General features: G+C 37.1%; 2 protein-coding genes across 2 annotated transcripts in view; one reads left to right on the top strand and one right to left on the bottom strand.

Annotated features, from left to right (window-relative positions):
* Positions 1-10,566, top strand: part of LOC134543106 (actin-related protein 5) — a 15,000-nt gene extending 4,434 nt beyond the window's left edge. Inside the window, 8 exon segments of the mRNA XM_063387910.1 lie at positions 2,207-2,358; positions 2,360-2,491; positions 4,269-4,487; positions 5,117-5,197; positions 6,756-6,887; positions 6,981-7,069; positions 8,912-9,092; positions 9,882-10,566. Of these exon segments, the coding sequence (XP_063243980.1) occupies positions 2,207-2,358; positions 2,360-2,491; positions 4,269-4,487; positions 5,117-5,197; positions 6,756-6,887; positions 6,981-7,069; positions 8,912-9,092; positions 9,882-10,493 (1,598 nt within the window). The 3' untranslated portion in view covers positions 10,494-10,566.
* LOC134543107 (COP9 signalosome complex subunit 4) lies at positions 10,556-25,025 on the bottom strand. Its single transcript, XM_063387911.1, has 9 exons — positions 24,584-25,025; positions 22,967-23,049; positions 22,265-22,383; positions 19,846-19,982; positions 16,157-16,271; positions 14,387-14,576; positions 13,964-14,134; positions 12,112-12,312; positions 10,556-10,791 (listed from the first exon to the last, which is right to left on the bottom strand). Exons 1-9 carry the CDS (start codon positions 24,664-24,666, stop codon positions 10,658-10,660), a joined length of 1,233 nt encoding a protein of 410 aa, XP_063243981.1. The 5' UTR covers positions 24,667-25,025; the 3' UTR covers positions 10,556-10,657.

The raw sequence follows: 25,025 nt of genomic DNA, 5'->3' as shown, positions 1-25,025 counted from the left end.
TACTTTATATAGTATTGCAGCCCAAACATATTTATCCAAACAGACCATGTCAGCAAAATCAGAGTTTTAAATATTTTAAATGAGAAAAAAAATGGTATGATAGACAGATGATTGAGATACATACGTAGTTGGTGGCTGCCGAAGTTAGTTTACGATTTTTCAACAGAAATGTCTAACTCAGCTGATTAAACAAAGCCATGTTCATTTGTTCACACACTGTACTGCAACACACACACTGTTTTATTTAAGATTTCAAATGTAAATAGTAGTTACTTGATGCAGAATATATTCAAATGCACGAATTAATAAATCTCAAACACCAACTGAATGAAAAATTTTACATAGAAAATGCTATGAGATTTTATAAGCCAAACAATTCACCAGCAGTGTCTGCTATGGCCAGGAACATATGTAGAATTACATTTCTGGTTGGGGGGGGGGGGGGGGGGGGATAGTACCACTATGCCTACTGTTTGTATTTTTAATTCTTCCCGTTTTGTTTTTGGGAATGTTAGAATGGTTATAGTTTTTTTTATGCTTTCAGGGGTGCTCCTCTGGTTATGGCAGTTCTATTGGCATGTATGAAGTTTAATTTTGGAGCCACGGATGTGTTATTGCACAGTGCTGTTTCTATATCCATCGTTAGTCCATGGTGGGTCCTCGGTCACCGTGATTACTAACGTGTCACGCATATGTAGTGAGGGTCATGGGTGCACTGCCAACACTCCGCAAGGACTCTGTCACAAGCAGTGAGTTGTGCCCAAATGGGTTGGGAGCCCACCGCAGTCTCGGAGATCCCGTCATCGTAGGATGGGTTCATAAACTACTCAAGAAATGCCACTCGCAAAAAGTAAGGGAACCACATTTTCAAATTCCCATTTATAAATTACGCAAGATGCCAATGGCCAATTTTCACCTTCTTGTGTTGTAACTTTTATATGTGAAGTTTTCCAAAAAAAAAAATTTAAAAGATGCGTAAGGTATACATAGAAGAATAAATTTTTTATCACTAATTTATCATTTTTACTTATTAAACCATCACATAGTGAAATAAATGATGCTTTTAAAACAATTTCTTAATATTTTGTAGAGAAAAAAACATAATTACAAGCCTGCGAAGAAAATTTTTCTACAGTTTTACACTTTTGGGTTTTATGGTTAGTGATGTCTTGCGACCTATGTGTGTAATGATCTACTATAGTGTTCTTGAGTTTGTTAGGTGTTGCGTCCTTGCAATCTTGTGTTTCTTGTGTAGACTGCTTAAATAAAACAGTGTGTGTGTGTGTTTTGCAGTACAGTGTGTGAACAAACGAACATGGCATTGTTTAATCAGCTGAGTTAGACATTTCTGTCGACAAATCGTAAACTAACTTTGGTAGCCACCAACTATGTATGTATCGCAATCATCTGTCAGTCATACCATTTTTTTCTCAGTTTTTTTTTGTTAAAATATTTAAAACTCTGATTTTGCTGACATGGTCTGTTTGTCTGGATAAAAATAAACATAAACAAATGTTTAGGCTCCAATACTACTTACAAAAACACTTATTCATTAAATTTTTCGGCGCACTTTTTTTACTACCCTTTCTCTGCTCTTTTTTTTCTTTTTTTCTTCACTTTTTGCCAACTTAACAAAAACTAACTTTTCGTGAATTTTATTGTCTCCACACACCCCCCCCCCCCCCCCCAATAAAAATACACTTTCTTAAATTGAATGCTACCCTTTAAATTATCTAACCAGGTTATATTAAGTTTACTCAACATACCTATGTGGAACAATTACAATTCAGTGTTTGGTTCACAAGGCTCCAACGGTGGGCACAACAACATGTAGGACAAGTATGTACAAAACAAATACAGTAACAGAACAAAACAATTATAAGAACACAAAAATAGTAGGACAAAACAAAGACAAGACAATACAACATACAAATATCCATATGAATGCTTAAATTCTAATAATTACTTAAAACTAACAAAAAGTTTCACGAGAGTAACATGGTTAAATTAACACACACACACATATATATAAAAAAAATTTAGATTAATTAAAAATTACAATTATATAAAATTGAAATACTACATGTAACTAAGGTGAGTACCATGAATAGAATAATAAGTAGAAAGATACTACAGTTGTTGTGCACAGCGGTGTGAGGCAGCACCGTGCCGGACGAGCGAGCGAGGTGTCGGTGTGTGGCGACAGTGATGTCGGAGCTGCTGTTCGAGTGCTACGGGGTGCCCGGCCTGGCCTACGGGGTGGACGCCCTGTTCAGCCACCGCCTGGGAGCCCCCGAGGGCGCCACGGGGCTGGTGGTGAGCTGCGGCCACCACGCCACCCACGTGCTGCCCGTGGTGGGGGGGGCGGGCGGACCCGGGGGGAGCCCGGCGCGTCAACGTGGGCGGGGCCCACGTGGCGGGCTACCTGCACCGCCTGCTGCAGCTCAAGTACCCGGCCCACTTCAACGCCATCACGCTCAGCCGCGCCGAGGTGGGCACCGGCTAGCTGCCTCCTTCGTCCCTCGTCAAACCCTGTCAACCCTCAATTTTATTTTCAAAACCAAAGATTTCGGTATTCTCGGGTTTAATTTCTAATTGCCTGTTGCACCCTTAGACGTGATTTCGAGTCAATATGCTGGTTTGACCATCTTTGACATTTTCGTGAGCGCTGTGAATAGACTGTCAGGTCGGTTCAATGGCAATGATCTCGGATCGATAACTGCACGAGCAGACGTTGCCGGAATTTTCACGGACTTTCATGCATGTTAATTTAATTAGATGCAAATTATTAGCGTATCATTTACGAAAATTTCAAATCCAATATAATGCAAGTATCACAAATTTTACTTATTCTAATGATTTCGGTGTTGTTTTTTTTTTTTTTTTTTTAAATGTGTTTATTTAAAAAGATAGCATATTACTGAACAAATGTGTCACTTAAATGTTCCAAGGTACTAATTTCTCTAAAACAGTGTCATTTTGACTGATACATGATGCTTATTTTCAATATACGTATAATGATTTGTAGTAAGCATGCCTAACTTAACGGAACAAATAAAATAAATATGTTAAGTATTTCTGTGTTAGAAAAATGTTCTAAGGCTGTAATGTAAAATATATTAAACTTATAACAGTTTTAAGATTTAAAAAAAAAGTGAATGTTTTAATTTTTTTTTAAATTAAATTGTGGTACAAATACACATGCTAAATAAATTACTCTCATTGAATTTAATATATTTAAAAGATTGGGTATTTGTCATTAAGAGTTAAGTTTTGGTTGAAAAACGCTTATATTAGTTTCTCGTTGGTTGCTTTTTTTGGTGTATTAACTTGAATTTCGGTGTTGTATGGGGTATAGACGTGGTTTTTTCGGTTTTATCGCGATCCACCGTATTATCTTGTCCCTAGTTGTATTATTTGTTAAATAATACATACACTTATAAACACTATAATAATAATAATAAAAGCAATAGGGATGTGCGAATCCTTGATTTTCAGTTTGGTTCGAATCCGATTCGAATCCCTGGCTATATTTGAGATACGAATCTGATTCTGAATATTAAGCACAGAATAATTAAAAATAACTGATTAATTTAAATTTAATGTGTGTTCTCTTTTTTCTAACTGTAACTACTGGCAATTATTTATTACACTGAGATTGAAATGGTTATAATTATGTAAACTTAATTAATAATAAACACTTTAAAATATGAAAACCAAAACATATTCGATTCTCCAACTCAATCGTAATAAACTGCACATTACAGGGAAATCTCAGATTTATAAACGTTTCATCAAACAAAACCAATTTTTTTCTCCAATAATAGCCTAGACTTTTTTTCTTGTAGGTATGTAATTGTTTTTAGTTTATAGTTTGCTATACGACGAAATTCGTAATTATAGTTTAAGCTCTTGAAACCTTGAAATTCTTTTAATGTCACCGTGTTAATTATTTAATTTACATATCTTTCTTTGATACATCATATTATAAATACTTACGTAATAGTAGCCCAATTTTATTTTTCACTGCTAGTATTTTTGAGCCGTATTAAATTAATTTATAACTTTTGTGAATATTTGTAATACTGTTCGAATCCATGTACGTACAACGATTCCGGGTTCGGGTAATTGTGGATTCGAACAGTACCCGAAAAAAATCGGGTACTCGCACATCCCTGAAAAGCAATAGCCCCAAACTCTTGCATTTTAAAAATGAACTTGACGTAAAGACGGGACCATGCAGGTGCGGGTGTGGTGTTGCCCTGCAGCTGCTGGTGCACGAGCAGTGCTACGTGGCGGAGGACTACCAGCAGGAGCTGCGGCGCTGGGGGGACCCCGACCACTACGAGCGGCACGTGAGGCGCATCCAGCTGCCCTGGGCGGCCCCCGCGCCCGCGCCGGGCCTCGCCCCCGAGCAGCAGCGCGAGCGCCGGCGCGAGCTGGCGCGCCGCCTCGTCGAGATCAACGCCCGCAAGCGCGAGGAGAGGGTCAGTCCCCGGCTCCCCGGCTCCCCACCTGACGTACCCTTACTGGGGATTTTATCTTATTTGTATCATTGTATTCAAAGGTGCTTTTTTTTATTTAAAAAAAAAATCTTTCCCGAGGTTTTTGTATACCGTGTTACAATCTGAAGTTTACCAACAAATTTCAAATTCGAGGGGGAGAGGGGGGGAAGATGAATAGAACCACACTTTTTTCCACTATTTGCTTTAAAAAATTCTATCCATTTGTTGGTTGGTAGCAATGATAGTTTTTTTTTTTTTTTAAAAAGGATTTCTGCAGGGCAGGGAGGATACAAACACACATATATATACATATACACACACCTCCATTTTTACCCCTGCATACACGCACCCCTTCTGGGTCCCGGCTGTAATATCACGACTGGAGGGTGTGACATTCAGTTCGCGCGGACAGCGGGCAACTGCAAATGTCGTTTTTGTTGCCGCAGTCCACGAGTAATGTTAACTTCGACAAGACCCCCCAAGCATGGGTCAACAGCCGCGTTGAGCCGAAAATTTTTCATTTCTGTATTGCGAGCTGTGGCAAAATGTTTATGATCTGTGTGTGTGTCTGTAACACCTGCAGTGCTGTGGCTGCACCGTCTTGTTCGCAGCTGGCGGAAGACGAGGAGCAGCTGAACCAGTTGTTGGCCGCCCAGGACCTGCTCGAGGAAGGAGAAGAGGAAGAGTTTCAGGTCAGCCCACCTCGCTGGGCAAGACGGCCCAAGGGCAAAACGGTGTGGCCTTGCTTCCCAGAGTGATGGGTTTGAATCCCCGATCCATCGAGATCCCTTCTTGTTCTCCGTGGACTCCCGAGGATACTCCGGACAAATGCCGGGTCGGTCCTTACGCAGGCCGCGGCCTGTTTGTTCCCGAATTTCCTCGACTCGTACGTCGTTTGTCGGTTTCAACATCGTTGACAAGATATACAACCATAATTTAAAAAAAAAAATTTAAAAAAAAAAAACAACTTTTAAGTATGCAAGAAAAATCAAATTGCCCTCCACAATACTGTATTTTACAAGTTTTTGTAAATGCAAACACCATGTTCATTAGTTTGAACCAGTCCAGACCATGTGTATTTTTTTTTTTTTTAGAATGGAGTTTGATTTAGTATATGTTATGGATCAACATGCACCAAGCTTTGGCAACCATTTGTGGTCATTTGGCTGATGATGTTACTTTGATTGCCATATTAAGACTGATTTTTAGTTGTTCCTACATGTCACGTGTGTTGCAACAGAACTGTCAAAATCATGTGATGTAAGTGATGCCACAAGTATTTGTGTTTGGTGTTCTAATTCCTCAGTTTTATTTGATAAAAATAAAAATAAAAATTAAAAAAGTCAGTGTATTGTTTAATGCACTATTCATATAAAAATCACATTTTGTTATAAAAACACCACACATTAGAGATTTGGTGGATTTACTTCATTAAAAACCTCGTAAGAAATCACAGTTAATAAAATATCCAGCCTAATAATTTTAAAAGATTTAGCCCTCGACCCGTGATTCTAATTTCACACAATTTTATTTTTTAAATAAATTTCCCTGTTAATAAGTTTAAATTTCTAAGTGCCTTGAGAAACTTCTTAACAAGGATTCTTGTATGTATTTATGCATCAGTGTCCTGGAAATTTGGTTGGATAATCCAAACGGTGAACTAGAAGTCAGGTACCCTTAACTGAGTATAAAAATACCTATTGTTAGACAAGATTATATGGTGAGTTGATAAAAAAAGAAAAGCATGTCAGTCACCACATAACACCAATATTTAAGTTAATACAGCACAAAGAACTGAAATGCAACTCAAATCATAAAATTTCAGCATTTTAATGAAAACACTGATGTAATTAATTAATTTAGCATGAAATTTTTTACCAAAATGATTGAATAATAAAGTTTTTTTTTTTAATTTGCAGCTATTATTATGTTAGAAACTCATTTTTAATTTGCAACGTTGGTACATTTTTCGACAGAGACAAATACTTTACAATCCTTTTTTTTTTATTGTTCCGATTAGTTAGACTTGCTTATTACCAATTTTTATATTGTAATGACACAGTTTGGTGAACTCAGTATTCAGAAACATTTACGTAAGTGTCATATTTGTGGATTAGTAACCTATCTTTATGGATAAACAGGATTCATAAAAAAAAAAATAACATATCTCCTTTTTTATAAATGAAATTGGCCTAAAAAATAAAACCATAAAATATTGTGTCTATTTATTGTGCTTTTGCTTTCTTGCAGAACATCCTCGACTCGTATGAGCTATCCAGCATAGCTGACTTGCAGAAGCTGATCACTACGCTGCAGGCCAGGATCGAGCGCACGAGACAGAAGATAGTTGCTGCCAACACGGCAGACGAATCCATCACGGAGGCAAGTGCATTCAGACTTGGAAGCAGTCGATTGTTTCAGCCATTCTTTTTTTCTTTTTAACTGGATCGTGATGCAGTTCTGAAATGCTTGCAGGAACCAAAATCGAAGTCCGTCAAGCAAATCTTGAAGCCAAAAGACCAAGAGGATTTCGACCTGTGGATAGAAAATGTGAAACAAAAAAGGTATATTTTGCGTGATTATATATAGATACATATACCTATTGTTCCTTAGGAAACATAAGCACCTATTATTTGGATATAATTGCTTTCTTTTATAGTGCCAATACAGCGCTAACGTAATAATATATTTTAGTATCTATTTTAATAATGGGGTAGCTTTTTCTTTATTACAAATGTTAATATGAATTTTACAACAGATTTAATGATATTTTTTAGTACTGCACGTGACATTTGAAAACGCTTATGTACAGTAGAATCCCGCCGATGCGACCCCCCTCTGATGCGTCCATTCCGTTTATACGACCGTTTTTTTGAGAAACCGTGAAAAATATGAGCAGATAAAGTCGAAAATTTGAGTAAAATCTGCTGAAAAACAAGTCTGTTACACTTTGTTGGGCGCTGTGTGTTCACGTTTATCTTGGCGAGCGCTGTACTGTAAGCAGGCAGGCATACAAAAGACGGCTAAAAATAGATACCACCCCTCTAGACTGTCCAAGCTAGCCAATACCGGTAAACTGCGCGCATCACCTGATAGCATCTGCGCGTGCGTCTATTGCCGTCCCGGTCCCGGTCCAGTTTGACGATTGTGACTCGTTTTTCAATTTACACGGACTCGTGGATTCGTGAAAATGAGTATAAAGAGAGCCCGTTTGTCGCTAATGAAAAATTATGAGATTATACAGCAAGTGGATAAGAAAACAATTTCCAAGACGAAGATAGCACAGAAATATGGCATTCCGAAGTCTACTCTCTTCACGATTCTTAAAAAGAGAGAAGAAATTATAAATGCAGTACAGAAGGAAGGCAGCAATTTGCAATTGAAAAATTTGAGGGGCGCGATGTATTAGGTGCTTCAAGTGTGTGTGAGAGATAAGATAAAGAAGGTGAAGAGGGCGAGACCTGCCAACCAATATATTTGTGGGAGGGGGAGACAGAGATAAAAGAGAGCGAGCCCTGCAGTAAGCGGAAGTGCAAGTTCAACTCATTTACCCGTTCACACCTCTTTTTTTCTTTTTTTTTTTTTTTTTTACGCTGTGAAGGGACGTGGAAAAGATAATTGCTTGAGCTGTCAAAATAAACATCGCTGAAGGCAAGGACGGGAGCGCATCCTGTCGGTCTGTCGCTGTGATTATCTACTCCAAAAACATGTCACAGCATTTCAGGATAGCATTGTTCTTATATCTTTCGTTTATAGCTGAATGTTTTCTACCTGATCCACACAATTTCCTTCGCCACGTTTTGAACGAAAATAACAACCATCCGGCTAGCATAGCCGAACTCGCGTGACGCAAATTCACTTTATAATTGGGGGGAGGGAGGGGGAGTAAAATTGGCCCGAATTCTCTATTGCGACCATTCCGTTTATAAGTCCGTTTTTCTGGAAACCGTGAGGGGTCGCATCAGCGGGATTCTACTGTATTGTTATTTTTTAAAATAGGATAGATCTTTGTTAATACATATTTTAATGGTATGAAAATAATTAACTTTTGTGTGTTATGTACATATGGTTCACATGCATAAAGTGTTTTACTTATAAAAAAATATACGTATATACATCAAAAGGTGACACTCAGGCCTGGCGGATGCACAAAATTAATTTTATGCGTGGTTAGTTTAACATTTCTATTGAATGGTGTTAAAAAAAAAAGGGTCCAATTGGTTTTTAATCATAATAAATGTTAAAATATTATTTTTTTTACTTCATTTCAGTATTTCATAAAAATCTGTGTAGTACAGCTTTGTTGAGCAAATACATTAGCAATTTGACTTGACTTGTTGTATATTTCTTTTAATAATAAAAACAAAACTGGTACTCGCACGCGGTGCTTGTGGTGTCTGCTCCAGACAAGACATCCTGGACCGACGCAACGCCCGTCGCCAGAGGCGGCAGGACATGGCCAAGCGCCACACGGCCGCCGCGCAGATGAGGATGAAGATCATCAGCCAGCTGGCCCGCAAGGAGAAGCGAGACGACAACTTCGGCATGAGGGACGAGGACTGGGACGTGTACAAGGTCATCAACAAGGTGCGATTCGAGACTCCCGCTGTCCGGGTGGTCTGTACGGGTTGAGGAAATTAACGGGGAGAACACATTTGGCATAAGCTCAACAACCCAGGTTACTGCCCTCCCCACTTTGCAAATAGTTTACGAAAGGTTTATTATGTCCTTATGATCGGAAATTATATAGGGTTAGGTTTGCTGGGAATGATTTAATCTACAGCTGTTTATTCCTTTGAGAAGTATTTGTTTGTTTTTAACATAGATTGTGGACATAATTTAGATTTATTTATTATTTGTAATATTTCAGATGGTTTGTTTACTTTATTGTGATATGTAGTCACTTTAAGTTATTTTTAACCATTTTTTGCTTACTTATTAAGATTTTTATGTGCGTTCCACATTTTTCTTCTGTATTTTATTTGCTAAGCGAGATAATGCAACATCTAAAGACAAGGAAGTCAGGATAGAAAGAGACAATGGCAGTCACGTGATACTATCATAATGAGAATGACTCGTGATTTAGTCGAGATGCTGTTCCATGTGCCTATGATTGGCTGATTTTTCTATGTGTAATGTTGTGTCATTGGTCGAAAGAGTAATATGCGCTGTGATTGGTTGTTGATGGCGTCACAAGAGCAGTTTTTTTTCTCCTGTGAGAGTAGGTGTGTTGAGTGGCGGCTCACCAAATTAACATAATTATGTTATGGGGTAATTATGTTATGGGGTAATTCTGCAGGTTTGACTTCTTGGCAGGTTAACAGATTTTGTTTGGGCTATAAGTGATGCCAACAGGCATTGTGTTCCGCTTTGCAGGAAGGAGGTGATTCAGACAGCGACGACGAACAACGGCTGCTGGAACTAGAGGAGGTGTTGCGTCGCCACGACCCCGAGTTCGAAGGGACCGGCGGCGCGGGCGCCGGCACGAGCGCGGACACGGCAGAAACGCACCAGCTGCACGTGGGCATAGAGCGGATCCGGGCGCCGGAGATCCTGTTCCAGCCGTCCATGGTGGGCTCGGCGGAGGCGGGGATCGCGGAGACGGTGGAGCACGTGCTGAGGCGCTACCCGCCCGAGACCCAGGCGCTGCTGGTAGCCAGCGTGTTCCTGACGGGGGGCTGCGCCACCCTCCCGGGTCTCGTCGCCAGGATGACCAAGGAGCTGCGCGAGATCCGCCCCTTCCGGTCCAGCTTCAAGGTCGTGACTGCCTCGAACCCGGTGCTAGACGCTTGGCACGGCGCTCGGGCGTTCGCGGCGTCGCAGCTAGACAGGTACCTGGTCACCAGGCAGGAGTACGACGAGAGAGGAGGGGAGTTCTTCAAAGAGCACCTGGCATCCAACGCCTACGTCCCATCGCCGACACCTTTACCTCTTCCCGAGACCGCTCCAGTTGCTGCGTGCGAAGACATCGAAGTCGACATTTTTTGAATGTTTTCCAAACTTTTTTTTTTTTACTGGCTAAAAAAATGAAAACCACCAACAATAAAAAATTTGTAAAATAACACAACTTTTATTATTTATTGTAAATAAAAAAAAATTAATTTCTTAGTTTTACTGGGATACATTTAAGTGTAAGGAGAGAAAAAATCCATTCAATGAACCATTTGCTCTTCAGACACCCTGTTAATCCACTCTGGCTCATTATTGTTGATCTTCTCAATGATCTGGTTCACTTGGTAGCACAGCGACTGGATCTGTTTGTCCCAAGTTGGTAGGACCTCTCGAGCTGGTAAGGGAAAAAAAAGTTACAATCATTCAAATTTGAATTTTCAGAAAATGAGGAAATGTGTAAAACAATGACCCTCCTACTGTGTGGAGGAGGAGGAGGGGGGGGGAAGAGAAAATAATCTGAAAAGTAACTTAGATATATTTATTTTAGCAGCTACACGTTATGATTCTATTCCCCACCAATATTACCCACAGTGTGCATTATCTGCCTAAAATCTCTGACTGAGAGGTGAGTGACTGTAACATGAGAATCTGTAGCTTAGCTGTTATCACTCCGTAGTCACACAATGTAGGAAGCCACTATAAATGTGGAGTAGCAGTTTTATAAACAAAAAGGGAATATCAGTTTAACCTCCTTGCTTTTAAATTCTGCAGCATAAAAAGAGAGAACATGTAATCATGTAAAGCATGTCAGTTACACAACACTAACACATTGATATAAGGGTAAAAATTTAAAAAAAATTATGCCTGAACTAGTTAATTTAGTTTTTTCTAAAAATAGTTATTTCCATCCTCTTTTGTGCAACAGTGACACAAGTAGCACAAAAAAGAGAATATGGGACAAGTACTAAATTTAAGCTCTTCAAACATGCATACAATTCTCAACATACAGTTTGTGGAAAAAATTTAATGTTTTATTTTTGGCTCAGTTTTATTTTTAAAATACCCATCTCAGTGTAACACTGGCATTAAAAAAAAAGTGGTTTATTGATGAAAATTTTGCAGTAATTATTATTTAAATGGTAAAATGTCCCATAAAATTATTTCCTGTTAAATAACGTCATTTTAATCGCTAATAAATCCATATTTCATTAAAATGATTAGTAATACACTGGTTGCAATATGTTAATTAAAAAGGATACAGTGAAATCTCATTACAACATACCTGAAAAAAAAACTCACCTTTTGTACTTAATTAATGAAAGTACTTTATACTGAACTGTTACTAAAAGTAAATCATCTTGTTGGGACCCAAAAAAAAAATTTTAAAATGAGGTACTACTTTATAATGAGGTTTCACTGTATACGTATCAAAAGGGAAATATAATTTACATTTACAATTCACTTTGTACGTACATTTTGTGTTAACAAAATTAAAAATAATGCCAGCCATTGAATTTTGATGAACCAAATTTCAGTGATTTTGATAATGATTTGCTTAAATTATTTTATTTCATGAATTAACTTGCGTTTTTGTGTTAATTTTCTTTTAAATCCCAATCCACCATAACATCTTGTCCCCTACTTATATGCCAGAAAGAAAGGCACTGTTTAGCGCAAGTCACATACTGTACTGTACAAATAGAGAAGGACTTACTTTCGAAGTGCACGATGGAATCGATCTGGTCGATGTGTCCGTTCATGCGAGACTCCGTAATCATCTGGCTGGCGATCTTCTCGGCCTTGGACGGAGGGATCTCGAGCAGGGCCCCCAGCTCCTCGAACGTGATGTTGTTGTACAGCTTGCTGGCCGACAGCAGGTTGTGTTCGATGACCGCTCGCTCCAGAATGGTCGAGCCTGCAAGGGAGAACACACTGGCTACACACTAGAAACAAACTGGTTTTGCTGACAGGCCAGCGCGAAGCTTCGACTTAAGCTCTTTTTAATATTCAATTTGACTTCGCCAGGAAATTCGCTATTCATGTTGCGTGAAGCTTCAGTTGTGACGCAAAGCTTTTGCCGCTGAAGTGAAACTTTGCATTTGTTCCAAAGCTTTAAAACGCCTGAAGCTTAAGATTTGCTCATGAAAATATTGCGTTTTTTTTTGTTCTAGATGTTTTACTTCAATTAATTTACTTAAAAAAAAATCAACATATGTTGCTCTGTTTGCTTTTATGAATGCTTAATATTATTATTACGCATTGTTATTTTATAATTTTGTTGAATGTTGTTATATATACAACCCAATTGGTTAATCACTTAATTCAAAAATTACAAATGTAAATTTTTTTTATTTTTTTATTTTTTTTACTTACTTCAATCCTGTATTCTATAAAATAAGCGTAATACAGCTTCGCAGAGAACAACATTCGTGATTTGATTCCACTTTGCAAAACACTCAATTTGATATTCGCTTTGCATCAAAAAACCAGTATTTGCACAGGCTTATTTAATGATACTGTATATTCATGGCACATTGAAAGGTTTTTACTTTTGCACTTTCAGGACCACAGCAATGCCTGATTATCAAACAAGAATATAGTTTTGACAGGGATATAAAAAAATTAGTAAATAGCATGGTGTTTTTTTTTAAAAAAAAAAGTGACAATAGGTTGTTCTATAAAAATAACAACATGAGCAGTACTGTTAAAAGTCCCTGATATCTTACTGCACCTGTGACTTAAATCTTGTCTCATAAAATAATTACAGAAATGTACCTGTGAAGTGTAACCCAATGTAAAACAGGAAAAACTGTACTGGAATGAAAACTGACTGTAACAATACACGCTAGGTGAACTAAACACGCCAAAAGAGCAGTAATGCAACCTAGGGGCACAGTCAACAGTCGGAATCCACTAAAAAAAATCTGATTGTGAGCAGCTCGATTGATGACGGATTATAGAATGTTCCGAACCATAGGACCTTTTCCAAGTTGGCAAAAAAAAAGTTATACATATATTGCTAACAGTTTAATTAACTTCCTTTGTACCTAAGTAGGAATCCCAAAATTACACATTTTCACGAGGTCAAGGAATTGGAAATAGGCATTCCCACTTCAAACGTTGTTACAAATTGTGAGGCAGTTTTACAGGAATGTGACAGTGTGTCTTTAAAGACAAATAAAACAGAAGCTGGAAGCATCATTAAGTTGAAAAAATGTTGGCTTGGTTAATAAAATTTGAGCATCAAGTGTATACATCAGTGGTTTTAACATTGCATTTGTTTACGTAGCTTGATGAGTCCATTTGGTAAAAAATTTTCTCTGCTTGTAATTTTTTTTTCTAGCCCACTTGAAAAACATTATAACAGGGTTCTACTGCCTCAAACGGGAAACTGTAATTTTCATTTTTTTTTTCATCATCTTCATATCTTTAAGAGCCATGTGATTTGAACTGTTTGAATATTTTCTTGACTCCACACTGAAAATTGTTTAGTTTGTTTAGGGGAAACATAATCTTATACATAACTGAGAGCCAACAAATTATTTATCATTTTTAATTAAACATACCATCTGAAGTTGAGGCTTTCTGGTGAGGCTGGAGAAAATTTCCAAACTCTTGGAGTTCTGAGCGATGGATGATGCGGTCCAAATACATTTTCTCCAGAATAGAATACGCTGGGAGATGCTGGCAACGCTCGTCTTTGAACAGGGTGGCCAACATACGACTTCGTTGCTGTCCTGAAGTGAAACAACAATAATTTAAGCTTTATCAAAATCATATTATTTTTTTTCACCACAAAGTGCTTGTTGTCCATCAACTTTTAATTACAATTACTTAAACCAGACTAAATAAAACTTCTGGAAATAAGCCAAAATATTCATTCCTAGTGTTTTGTTAGACTTGGAAAATACACACTCAACAAATCACGAAGCAATACACCTTGGTGCTCTGTCGTGCCACGAAGTGTGGCAGAAGTGAGCGATACTGACCGGCGGAGGCCAGGATGGTGCATATGAGAGCATTCTTCAGTGCCATCATGCGCTCTCCCTCGTCGATGATGTTGCGGTACGACAGCTCGTTGTAGCGCTGTGCCGCCTCGATGAACTTGCGTCTGTAGTCCAGCACGCGAGCGTAACACACCTTGTAATATATCTGCAGCTGTTCGTTCTTCGACTCGGCCTACCACACATTAAGTGAATAAATTGTACATTACAGAAATAAAGCATCTAAATTTAGCTAGCAAGACTTGTGAAAATGAAAAATAATATGTACATACTATCACAATATAAAATTTTACGGAAAAAAAAAAATTAACATCCTTGCTCATAATGTTAAACAGATAATCAGTTAAGAAGTAAAGCAAAAAATAAAACTAAAAAATCCAGTTTGCTTAAAACATCAAATAACATGTTTATTTAACATACTCAATGAAAAAAAAAACATGTATGTAAACATTGGACATGTTTCCATGTTATTTTTATCATTAGTATTTCATGAATATGTGTTTAATTAAATCTTATAGAAATAGTCTAGGCTTCGGACGAGGCAAGACGTCTCCCGTGTGTGTGGTGGTCCCAATGGTCCAGAGATCCTGCATTGGGGACACGAAGATATGTGACGACTGTGATTTTAACTAGATTTCATCTTGAGTCCAAGTTTAGGAAGTCTGACTTGTATTTTGTTCAGACTTAGGTAGTTGTCACAGTCCTAGTGTACAACTACATCAATCATTCTATGGCATATGTTAAGTGCCTCAAGAATTTTGCAGAGCTGAGACGTTCCTTTATGTCATCCTATTTTAAGAGTTTTGAGCCAACCCAAAGGAAGACAGCCAAGTTCCAGACCAGCTTCTTACTTAAGTCGTAGTGTTGGACAACTTCCCAGCTTCGTTCCAGATCCTGCATCAAAGAGGATCAAGTCCAGAAGTTCTGAACTACAAGAATCTTCTGTTCTACTCCCTGAGCTAAGCGACCTAAAATTACGTTAGAATTCTGTGAAATACACCAGGCAGATAATCATTCTAAGAACATACTGATCTGTTTCATTAGGTCTAGTCCAGCTGAATACTTGAGTCGATCAATAAATTATCATAGTTTGAAATAGTTAAAATATTAACTTTCAGATATAGCAATTAGTTTACCAATTAAGTTGGAAAACTTTGTCATTGCGAACTGCAAAAATCATTTTGTCAAAATATGCATATCATATATGTTAACATCATTAGTTTATATATATATATTATCTGTGTGTCTCTGTGTGTGTGTCTGTCTATATATATAAAATAAGCCTGCAAAACGTTTGATGTTATTCGTAACCACTCACTTTGGTGATGAACTGGGTCGTTCAGAGAAACGTACAAGTTCTACGAGCTAAGATCTGCAGAGTGTTGCCCTCCGTACCCGTCACAAGGCCACTGATCAGTGATCACGCAGTCCCCCTCCTACGCTTACTGCATGCGTTAATTCAATATAAAACTAAGGCACCGTCAAATACTTAAGTTTAGCTAACAATGAAATATTTATAATTCAATAATTTATAAATATGTAACACTAAACACAAAGTCAAAGCAGGAACAGTTCACTGCGTAGCAAAAAATACCCTAGAAGGAGCCACTGATGTTGAGGAGCGTCATTCCGTGATGGCCTCACAGGATATTGATAGGGAATGAAGTTGCACGTCAGTTTAAATAAATCATACAATATGCAAAACCTATAAATTAAATATTTCTTTAAAGTAAACTATAAAAGTGGTGCGCACACCTGCAACAAAGACGCTCTATTGATGAATGCCTCTGCCTGTACAGGATCATCATTCTCCAGGTACAGCCGTGCGATTTTCAAGTACGTGTCCAATTTGTAGTCCACAGAGTACTGCCTGGTGAAAACAAAAATCATTCAAAAAATTCACAATGTTATGCACAATATTAAATCATGTATTACTTTAAATTAAAAATCATTCTATTGTAAGGTTATTTTTACAGCCAAGATTTTATGGTGTTATAAAGTAAATTTCATCATTCAAAATATAGTGGATTTTGTCTTTATTGTCATTCAAAATTAAAACACATGAAATAATAGGTACATATCGAGTACAACTACGTTGATAAAATGCTTCACCAATTCGTGGTAAGACACATATATTGATCACAGTCTGTTAAACAAAAAACTTCAAATTAAAAAAAAATTCAATATTCATCTGTAAGTTTTCTTAGTTCACTAGAACATTATAAATATGAAAATAAAAAGTACAATTATTTTTATTTTTTTAATGCAATGTATAGAGAAACATTTTATGGTTTTATATTTTGACTAGTTTCATTGTTAGTTTTATTTTTAAAGTGTTGAGCTTAAATGTATATAATTACTCAAATATTAAAACAAAAAATGGAGTAATTGGAAGTACTAAACCAAAATAACCTTAAAAAGCCTTGGGAAAAAAAATATTAAATTGATTGTGTGGTTTAAACTTATTTCTGGTGCCATACATATATTTTATTTATTTAAAAAATTTTATTTATTTAAAATAGTGACATGCCCACTGACAGTTGTTAGACTTGGATGGTGGGCACAACAAATATACAAGACAAACCAAGGTTATCACCACAAACACATGGACTCCCAACCCCATCACACCATAGCAGCTAAGAACAGCACATTACCAACACACCAAGGCAAGAGTGCCATGTATTAGCGGAGATAACACATTCAACACAAAATAATAAAAATAAAAAAAGAGAAGAACAAATATTCGTATTACTAAGTTATTAACTAAGGCATTTACTAGATTGCAAAATTAAAATTTCAATTTATTCATCCGATAGAATTACAAATCTAATTTATTGTAATCAGGGCTAGATTTTAAGGAATATTTAAACCTGCCCAATGGACAGGTGTAATCAAAAATTTGCCTGTCCGCCATCCAATTTGCCTGTCCGCTGTTTTACCCAAATAAAAAAAATTTCAAAGTCACTGAAAAAGTGAGAAAAAAGGATTTTTGATATATTTTGCACCTATTTTTATCACACACTTAACATCCTTATTTAATCATCATTTTCAGTCGAGTCACTGCACGAATTACTTGGCTGATTCTGTCTTGAACATCTTTGATAAGGAGGCTGAAAGGGTCGACGTTTTCTCTGAACATTATGATACCAGAGATTTATTGCTGGTGCTGGATCAAACTCACTTTCAGCCATTATGGTTTATTTATAGATATTGTCAAAGACGTTTTATTTGCGGTCACGGTCGCATAAATGTTATTAATCACCTCTGCTGCATTAGTGCGTGCGAATAACCTTGGCGTCACAAGTTGCACCTGTCCACCGGACAGTTGCCTTTTTTATATTGCCTGCCCGGATGAGATTTTGCCTGTCCCGGGCAGGCGGACAGGTGCTAAAATCGAGCCCTGATTGTAATTATAAATCAGTCCATAGATAAGATTTGTTATCAATTGTGCATAAAGTAGATCTTTAACAACTATTAAATTGTGGTACTCTCGAGCCAGAATTTTTAAGGATTAACTTACACTGAATTTTTGAGTTGTAACAATTTTAAATAAAGTGTGTGTCATTGTAGTCTCTATAAACTGAGAGAGGTGTGAGGATAGAATAAGGAAATTTGTTAAGATTAATTAATTCAATTATTTTATTTTAAATGCTTTCAATTTTATTGCTATCAGTCAACTTGAAAGTTCTTCCAAAAGTTAGAGCAATATTCTAGGGCTTTCGTCATTTTATAGATTGGTTTGGAGATAGTTTTTAACGTTGAAGTATTTCTAATACAGACTTTCAATGGTGTTTTCTTTTAGTTCAGACCGTCTTTGGTATCTGCTTCCCGTTGGAACTAAACTTACATCCTTGTTGCATTACGGTGAATCCTTCGCTGTCCACAGGCTGAGAGTTATGCAAGGTCTCGACTTCCAGCGGAACACGCTGAGTTGTAACTGAATCAGGCGGTGCGCGGTTTCCAGACTTACCCGGTGGTTCAGCCACGCCACGTCAATTCTCTTGTTGATAGAAACTATTTTATGTGCTTAACTATACAATAAACCACTATCACTCATGGAATTTAAGTGTTGCTTAGTTTGAAACAGCTCATGCTTGATGTTTCAGATCTAGCATATAGAACATTAATGTGTTAAAGATCAAATTATCATTATTTAAATCTTCAATTTTATTGCAAAGAGATTTAACTAAGTTGATTAGTTCTTCACTATTATGTGATTCTGACTTACATAAAACTTGTGGAGATTTATCCATGTTACCTGCATCTTGAGGGATTTTCTTATTAGGAGAACGAAACATTGTCAAATACGTGTCATGTTAAATCAGAAATAGAATCATCAATTTAGGAGGGGGGAGGGGGGAGGGGAACTGGAAACCCCACAAAATCTTGTAAAATCTACAAGATTTTGTGGGGTTTCTTGTAGATCAAGCAGGGAAGAGTTTACTGTGAAACATACAATATCCCGTCCGACAGATGACGAACATACACATGGCAAAACAGAGTGTGGGCACACGACACATCCATCGGACAAGTATAGTCAGTTTCTACAAATTTAAATGTTACTTATTTTCACTGTCTTAGTTTTCAATACTATCAATATGAATCAAAAAAATCTAAATGTTAAAAGCCCAAAAATCATTATACTTAACATTTCCTAGTGATGTTCCTATGTATGATTTAGCTATATCTGTATCGGTGTCAACTACAGGCTACTTTTATTTACTTTACTTTGAAAAAAAAAAAATCGTAGAAACTGATGAATTTCTTGTAGCGGTCAGGTCCTCTACCTTCAAAACTTTGCGCGTCAGCGCATCTTCCCCCCCCCCCCCTTCCCCCTCCTAGTGTGTGTTTGATTTCTCCTCGCCTCCCCTCCCGGGGGTTGGCGCATGCGCGCTGTGCCGCGCCGATTTAATATAAGCTGCTGTCAGGTTGTAATTCGGTCTTTTACTTAACCCTTTCCTGCCTAGAAATGTAAAAAAATTTAATTTTTAATTTTGTAATTTTTATTTCATTTTTATATTTAAGTAGGCATGAAAGGAGACCATAATTTTTTCCAAATTTTTTTTATTTATATTTAATATATTTTTTAATGATGGGACTTTTAAGGCCTGACAGGCATTTATCATATGTCCAGCTCAACGAACAAAAAAAAAGGGCGCTCCAGACTGGTGCAGCGCTGCCGTTTTAGTGCTGCAACCTCTCGGCTGTCAATCGAACTTCTTCGACAACTGGCAGAGCGGAGCTATACAGGGACCCAGAGGTCCCGACAGGCAGCATGTGGTTTCAAACATGCACACACTACTTCTATGGGGCTTCAAACATTGTGGGACTCACAAGTCCCGCCAGGCAGGAAAAAAATCCTTAGCTAAAGATTGATGAAACAAATTCTATTTCTAATAGACAAACTGAGGTGACCGAGGTTAATCGGGCGGACGGACACTCACTTCTGGCCGGTCTCCAGGGGGATCCCCACGAGCACGTCGGCCGCCTCCCGCCAGCTCTGCTCGCCCTCGTAGATCTTGGCCAGGTGCTGGCGGATGCTCGCCACCTGCTCCTCGAACGAGATGACTCGAGGCTGCACCTGCGCACGGCACGGCGACCCCCGCTTCCACACAGTCCACGGCACGCAAACACAAGACCAGTCCACTCACACGGTGGCTCGAAGATGTACCCGTGGGTACTTACCACATCACCATCGACGATGAACACCACTGAAAGTTGCCTAAGAGGCCACTCCAGTGTTTCAGGTGCACTACGCAACCCGTCAACCTCATAAGATTCAATGCCATCTTCATTTTGCTTATAACTTATTAACTAATATAGATTTCAAAACGATGCTTGCTTGATATGTAAGACAACGATGCTCTTATCAAAGACCCTTTCCTCAAAAAATGTGCATAAATTATGGTTCAAAACCTAGACAATACACTTATGCATATCAGTAAAGATTAGTACAAAACCATAATTTATGCACATTTTTCAAGAAAGGGGCGTTGATAAGAGCATCGTTGTCTTGCATATCAAGCAAGCATCATTTCGAAATCTATATTGGTTAATAAGTTATAAGCAAAATGAAAATAGCATTGAATCTTATGAGGTTAACGCGGGTTGCATAGTGCCCCTGAAACACTGGAGTGGCCTGCACGGCCCTTTACGGGACGCAAGACACTGGACGTTGCACAGAAACAGTGGCATTGTTAGTACTCACGATAACACTCACACATGGTCGATATATTCTTGACCCCCGCTTGCGCAACAAGCACACACTGCCTCCTGGAGTATGCAGGGCGAGGAACTGTGTAGAAGACTGGAAGGGGACCCAGGCTAGCTAGCTGGTATTTATTTAAGTTCAGAAGTCTCTGAACTCACCAGTTCAAATTTCGATTAAAAATTTGATCTGAAGGGACGTACATGACAAAAATAGTTAATTCTGCCAATTTGTTTTTTAGATTCTTATTTTCATGATTGTCCAAGTTAAAGATGTAATAATAAAAAAAAAGGGGGTGCATGTACTTACGTATGCACGTTAGATGTTATACTTACTTGGAGTAGAAAAAATACTTAAGTCTAATTTTGCATTAAAATAATATAAATATAGCTAATAAAGTATAAAATCAATAAAATTAAAATTATATCATACATTTACTCAGTATTCAACATAAATATAAACATGTGCATTAAATTTAGTAAAATAAGATAAATAAATTTTTAATTAATGAAATTCTATAAATATGCTGAATGTTTATTCTAATTTATTAACTTTAATTATTTATTAAATAATAGTGTAATAATTTATAATGCAAATAAATTGTAAATAAAGGAACATAATATCACTCATATCAATATACTTTAAAAAGTTTATAAACACAATTTCTAGCATTAATATTCACAATAAATAAATGTTTTTAATTGTATGGACCAGTATTCAATATCAATCACTAAAGTATATCATTTAAAAGCACAAATATAATTTTTATTTGTATGTAGCCTTTTTTATCCTGTAAATTTTTGTTGCATGCTGCACATGCATTGTAAAATTCATTCTCGTATTATTTTCATAATGCACCTAAAGGAGGTTAACTTCAAAATTCTTAGAAAATTACACACCTGCACACTCATAAATGGCTGAAACTTTTTACCTAATTGCAGTAGAGTAAAAATTCAAAAACTATTTAAAAGCTACAGGAAACAACTATCTTTGGCTACCCTACATGCCGATCTTGTAATGAATTTCTGTTCCAAGGTCATTCCACATAACTTAGGACCTTTAATATCTCAAAACTTGCTACCTTGGAAAATTATGAAAAAAAAAATTCCGGTATTTTATAGTTACAAAATTTTTTACCCATGTGCCAAATATTAAGAATTCTCAGATCATAATTTCTGTTTCTATGTGATTGCTTGTGTTGTTAAATTTTACACAAGATATAGTCTAGGCCTACATGTTACCTGCTGTTTTTTTTTTTAATTCAGGCAAATTTTATGGAAAAAGCAAAAAAGCAAGAATGAGATGGTACAGCCGTGTGCAGAGAATGGAAAACGAGAGGCTGCCTAGGAAAACGATGGGAGTCGAAGAACAGAGGTAGGCCAAGAAGGAGGTGGGAAGCGGAGAAGGCTGGAAAAGAATGAAGGAGGAGGAATGGAGTGACACAGGAAGACGGAGGCAGTTGGGGATGCCGCTAATGATGATTCTTAATTGAAATTGTTGCCAGGCTAAGACTGTGTTTAGTTACTCACTACAAGTTCATTCCCCCTGTATTTCCCACAACTGAGCAAAGCATGAAACTTTGCTTAGCTGGTCCCGTTTTCTCATTATTTCTCAGAAGGGGGTGTTGATTGGCGCGGGTGCGACTGGTGAAGTACCTTATCCAGTATGTAGTGCGACACCACCTTGGCGATAGTGTCCGGCTGCTGAGCCAGTCTATTGCTCAGCTCCGTCAGTATCTGGCGTGATATCACCAGGCTCACATTCTCGTTCACGACTGTGGGGGAAAAAAAAAATTCACTCACCGCTTTAAACTAAAAAAAAAAAAGTGACACACACGAGCTTTTACTTCCCAACTGGATACTTTAACTCAATTCTCATTTATTTGGTTTTTTTTACGTTGTCGACAATGCAGTCATTAAGATGGACATATAAAACACATGTCAGGGATATTCAGCAAGAAATCCCCATGGACTATGTAAGGAACTTTTTCACATTTAGAAATTTTTTAATGTTGACACTAAAAGTTGTGAGTTTTTCACCAGGCGTATCTTTCGACAAAACATTTAACAGACACCAAACCAATCATTGTGAAATAATCAGCCTCTTAAAAAACTCAGTGGCTGATGTTCCTTGACATTGTTTTACACTTTAAAAATCAAATGCACACACACACACACAGCCTGAGCCATTTGTGTATGTTTATTTAATTTGGCTCTTCACTAAGAAAAAATTCCAATAAAACTGGCTGTAAGCAGACCACGGGCCCAGTATCCCAAACTACCTAAGTCTAACAAACTTTAAATTTAAAACTATTAAAAAAAACTACTACCTATTTAAAACCTAGATGGGGCACTCACTTGCATCAATAAATACTTTTAATGCCTCCACGACATCATCGCCAACTGCACTAGTCAAGATAGTGTTCAGAATGCCATGGTATCTAAAACAAAAGAGAAGCAACACTGTTTACCACCCAACAACAGAACTTTACAGAAAAATGAAAAAAACCAGAAGTATTAAAGTCACATATTCTTCACAAGAAATCATACATCAATCTAAATAAAATATTAATGAAATAATTGGTTTTTTTTTTTATTACTCAGGTAACTTAACTAATCACACTACCAAACACAAAATATTTACATTTCACTGCAGCTAATTTGACACAATTACTCGCATAGACGATTCTGCAGAAAAGTAAAAACGTATGCGTGCACTAAGTTCTGCAATAATGTTGGTAACTGTATTTTCATTAAGCAAGACAATGAACAAAGACGCTGACTAAATAATGTAAATTGAATAAACGTTCATGGTGTGTAACATTGTGCCAGATCATTTCTTGTCTCTCTGAAAATACCGGTTTCTGAATTTTTTCCAAAACAAAGCTGCTATTGTTCAGTATTACCGCTCCAATTACCACAATATGCACACTTTCATTTGTCCTCTGAGGGAACTTAATTATTCTATCATGTCACCTTTCAGAGAAAGGGTTAAATTTCTAATTTAGCTGCTTCTGCGAAAAAAGTTTTTTTTCCTCCACCAGTATTGCAGGCACCATTATGCACGAGTTCCTACTGTGCTTGCAAACAGCTTGCCTCAATAATGACAGGGACCTTAAAATCAGAACCTATCGCATAGCAACAGGTATCATGTGATGTAACTAAGATACTTGCAGCAATTTTAAAGTCAATAATTTTCTTCTTTTTATTCAACAGAACTCTTAGTAACTTGCTAGTGGGCTAGGCCATGAAGTCGAGAAAAATTGCGGCATAAAAGTCATTAAAAATCAGAAAAATATTGATCTTAAAATTGCAACAAGTAACTTTGTTGTGTCAGTTGATACCTGTCACGTAGCGACAGGTTCTGATTTTAATGTCCCTGTCATTATTGAAGCAAGCTTTTTGCAAGCTCAGTAAGAACACACACATGGGTTACTGTGCAGGGGTATGTTAAAACTGTTAATTGGAAAATAAATGTCTTTATAGTTGCAATCAAATGTCTTTATAGTTGCAATCACATAAACAAATGCTATTTTGCATTCAAAAATTATTTTCATTAATAAATACCACATTTAATACAAGTAGTATCAAAACAGAAACAAACACAAAGTTAATTTTGTGCTAATAATATCCTACAAAGGTTTTTAAAATAATTTCAATACAACACACTTGTTCTCCGGTCTCAAAATAATCACCACATAAGTCTGTAAACTAAAATAAAAAAAATTATTTGGAAAGGTTTATTTTTTTCGCAGAAGCTGCTAAACTAGAAAATTCTCTTTTTTTTTTTTTTTTTTTTAACTTAATTTTAACTCAACACGTCATTTGTCCTAGAATTCCAGAAGAAATACAAACTCTAAACAATTAAGTATTTCATTTGCTGAAGAAAATCAGTCACTGCTGAATACGTTACAATGCGTTCAAGACAAAAATAAAGGTGTATAATTACATAGTAAACACTAGATATATTCTTACTTTTCTGTTTGATCTTTGTGGGAACCCCCAGAATTAGACAAAAGATTTAGTTCGTGTTTCACAGCAGGTACAATCGATGACATTTCACGGTATTTCAAAATCACAAAGCAAACCAAATTCAATAGCTGCTGGCGTTAACAAGATATATTAGTAAACAACACCACCTTTTACTAGTAATCGGAATTACTTTATCGGTCTCACAAACAAAGATCTCGATTTCAATCTCGATTGTATGTTCGTACAACTTTAGAGAAATTTGCTTGCCCGGAACTTTGAGAAATGTAACAACACTTCAAACATTTTTTTCAATATGGTGCACCTGATCTAATTAACAATTGCCTTCAGTTATATAGGGTAGTTGTAGTCAACGACCATGGTTGTAGTTTGTGCATTGCAAATTCTTCCTAATTCGTACCATTTATGTGATTCCAACGAATGTAAT

This window comes from Bacillus rossius (genome assembly GCF_032445375.1).
Source record: "Bacillus rossius redtenbacheri isolate Brsri chromosome 9 unlocalized genomic scaffold, Brsri_v3 Brsri_v3_scf9_2, whole genome shotgun sequence".
Lineage (NCBI taxonomy): Eukaryota > Metazoa > Arthropoda > Insecta > Phasmatodea > Bacillidae > Bacillus > Bacillus rossius.
This window is presented reverse-complemented; position numbering and strand designations above follow the sequence as displayed.

Excerpts from the sequence above, each read along its gene's own strand:
- LOC134543107 (XM_063387911.1), bottom strand. The coding sequence starts at position 24,666 with ATGTCATCGATTGTACCTGCTGTGAAACACGAACTAAATCTTTTGTCT. Across the intron at positions 14,577-16,156 it reads ATAGAGCGTCTTTGTTGCAG|GCCGAGTCGAAGAACGAACA; the intron begins GTGTGCGCACCA and ends AATGTGTGGTAG. Across the intron at positions 10,792-12,111 it reads TTCCATCGTGCACTTCGAAA|CTCGAGAGGTCCTACCAACT; the intron begins GTAAGTCCTTCT and ends TTCCCTTACCAG.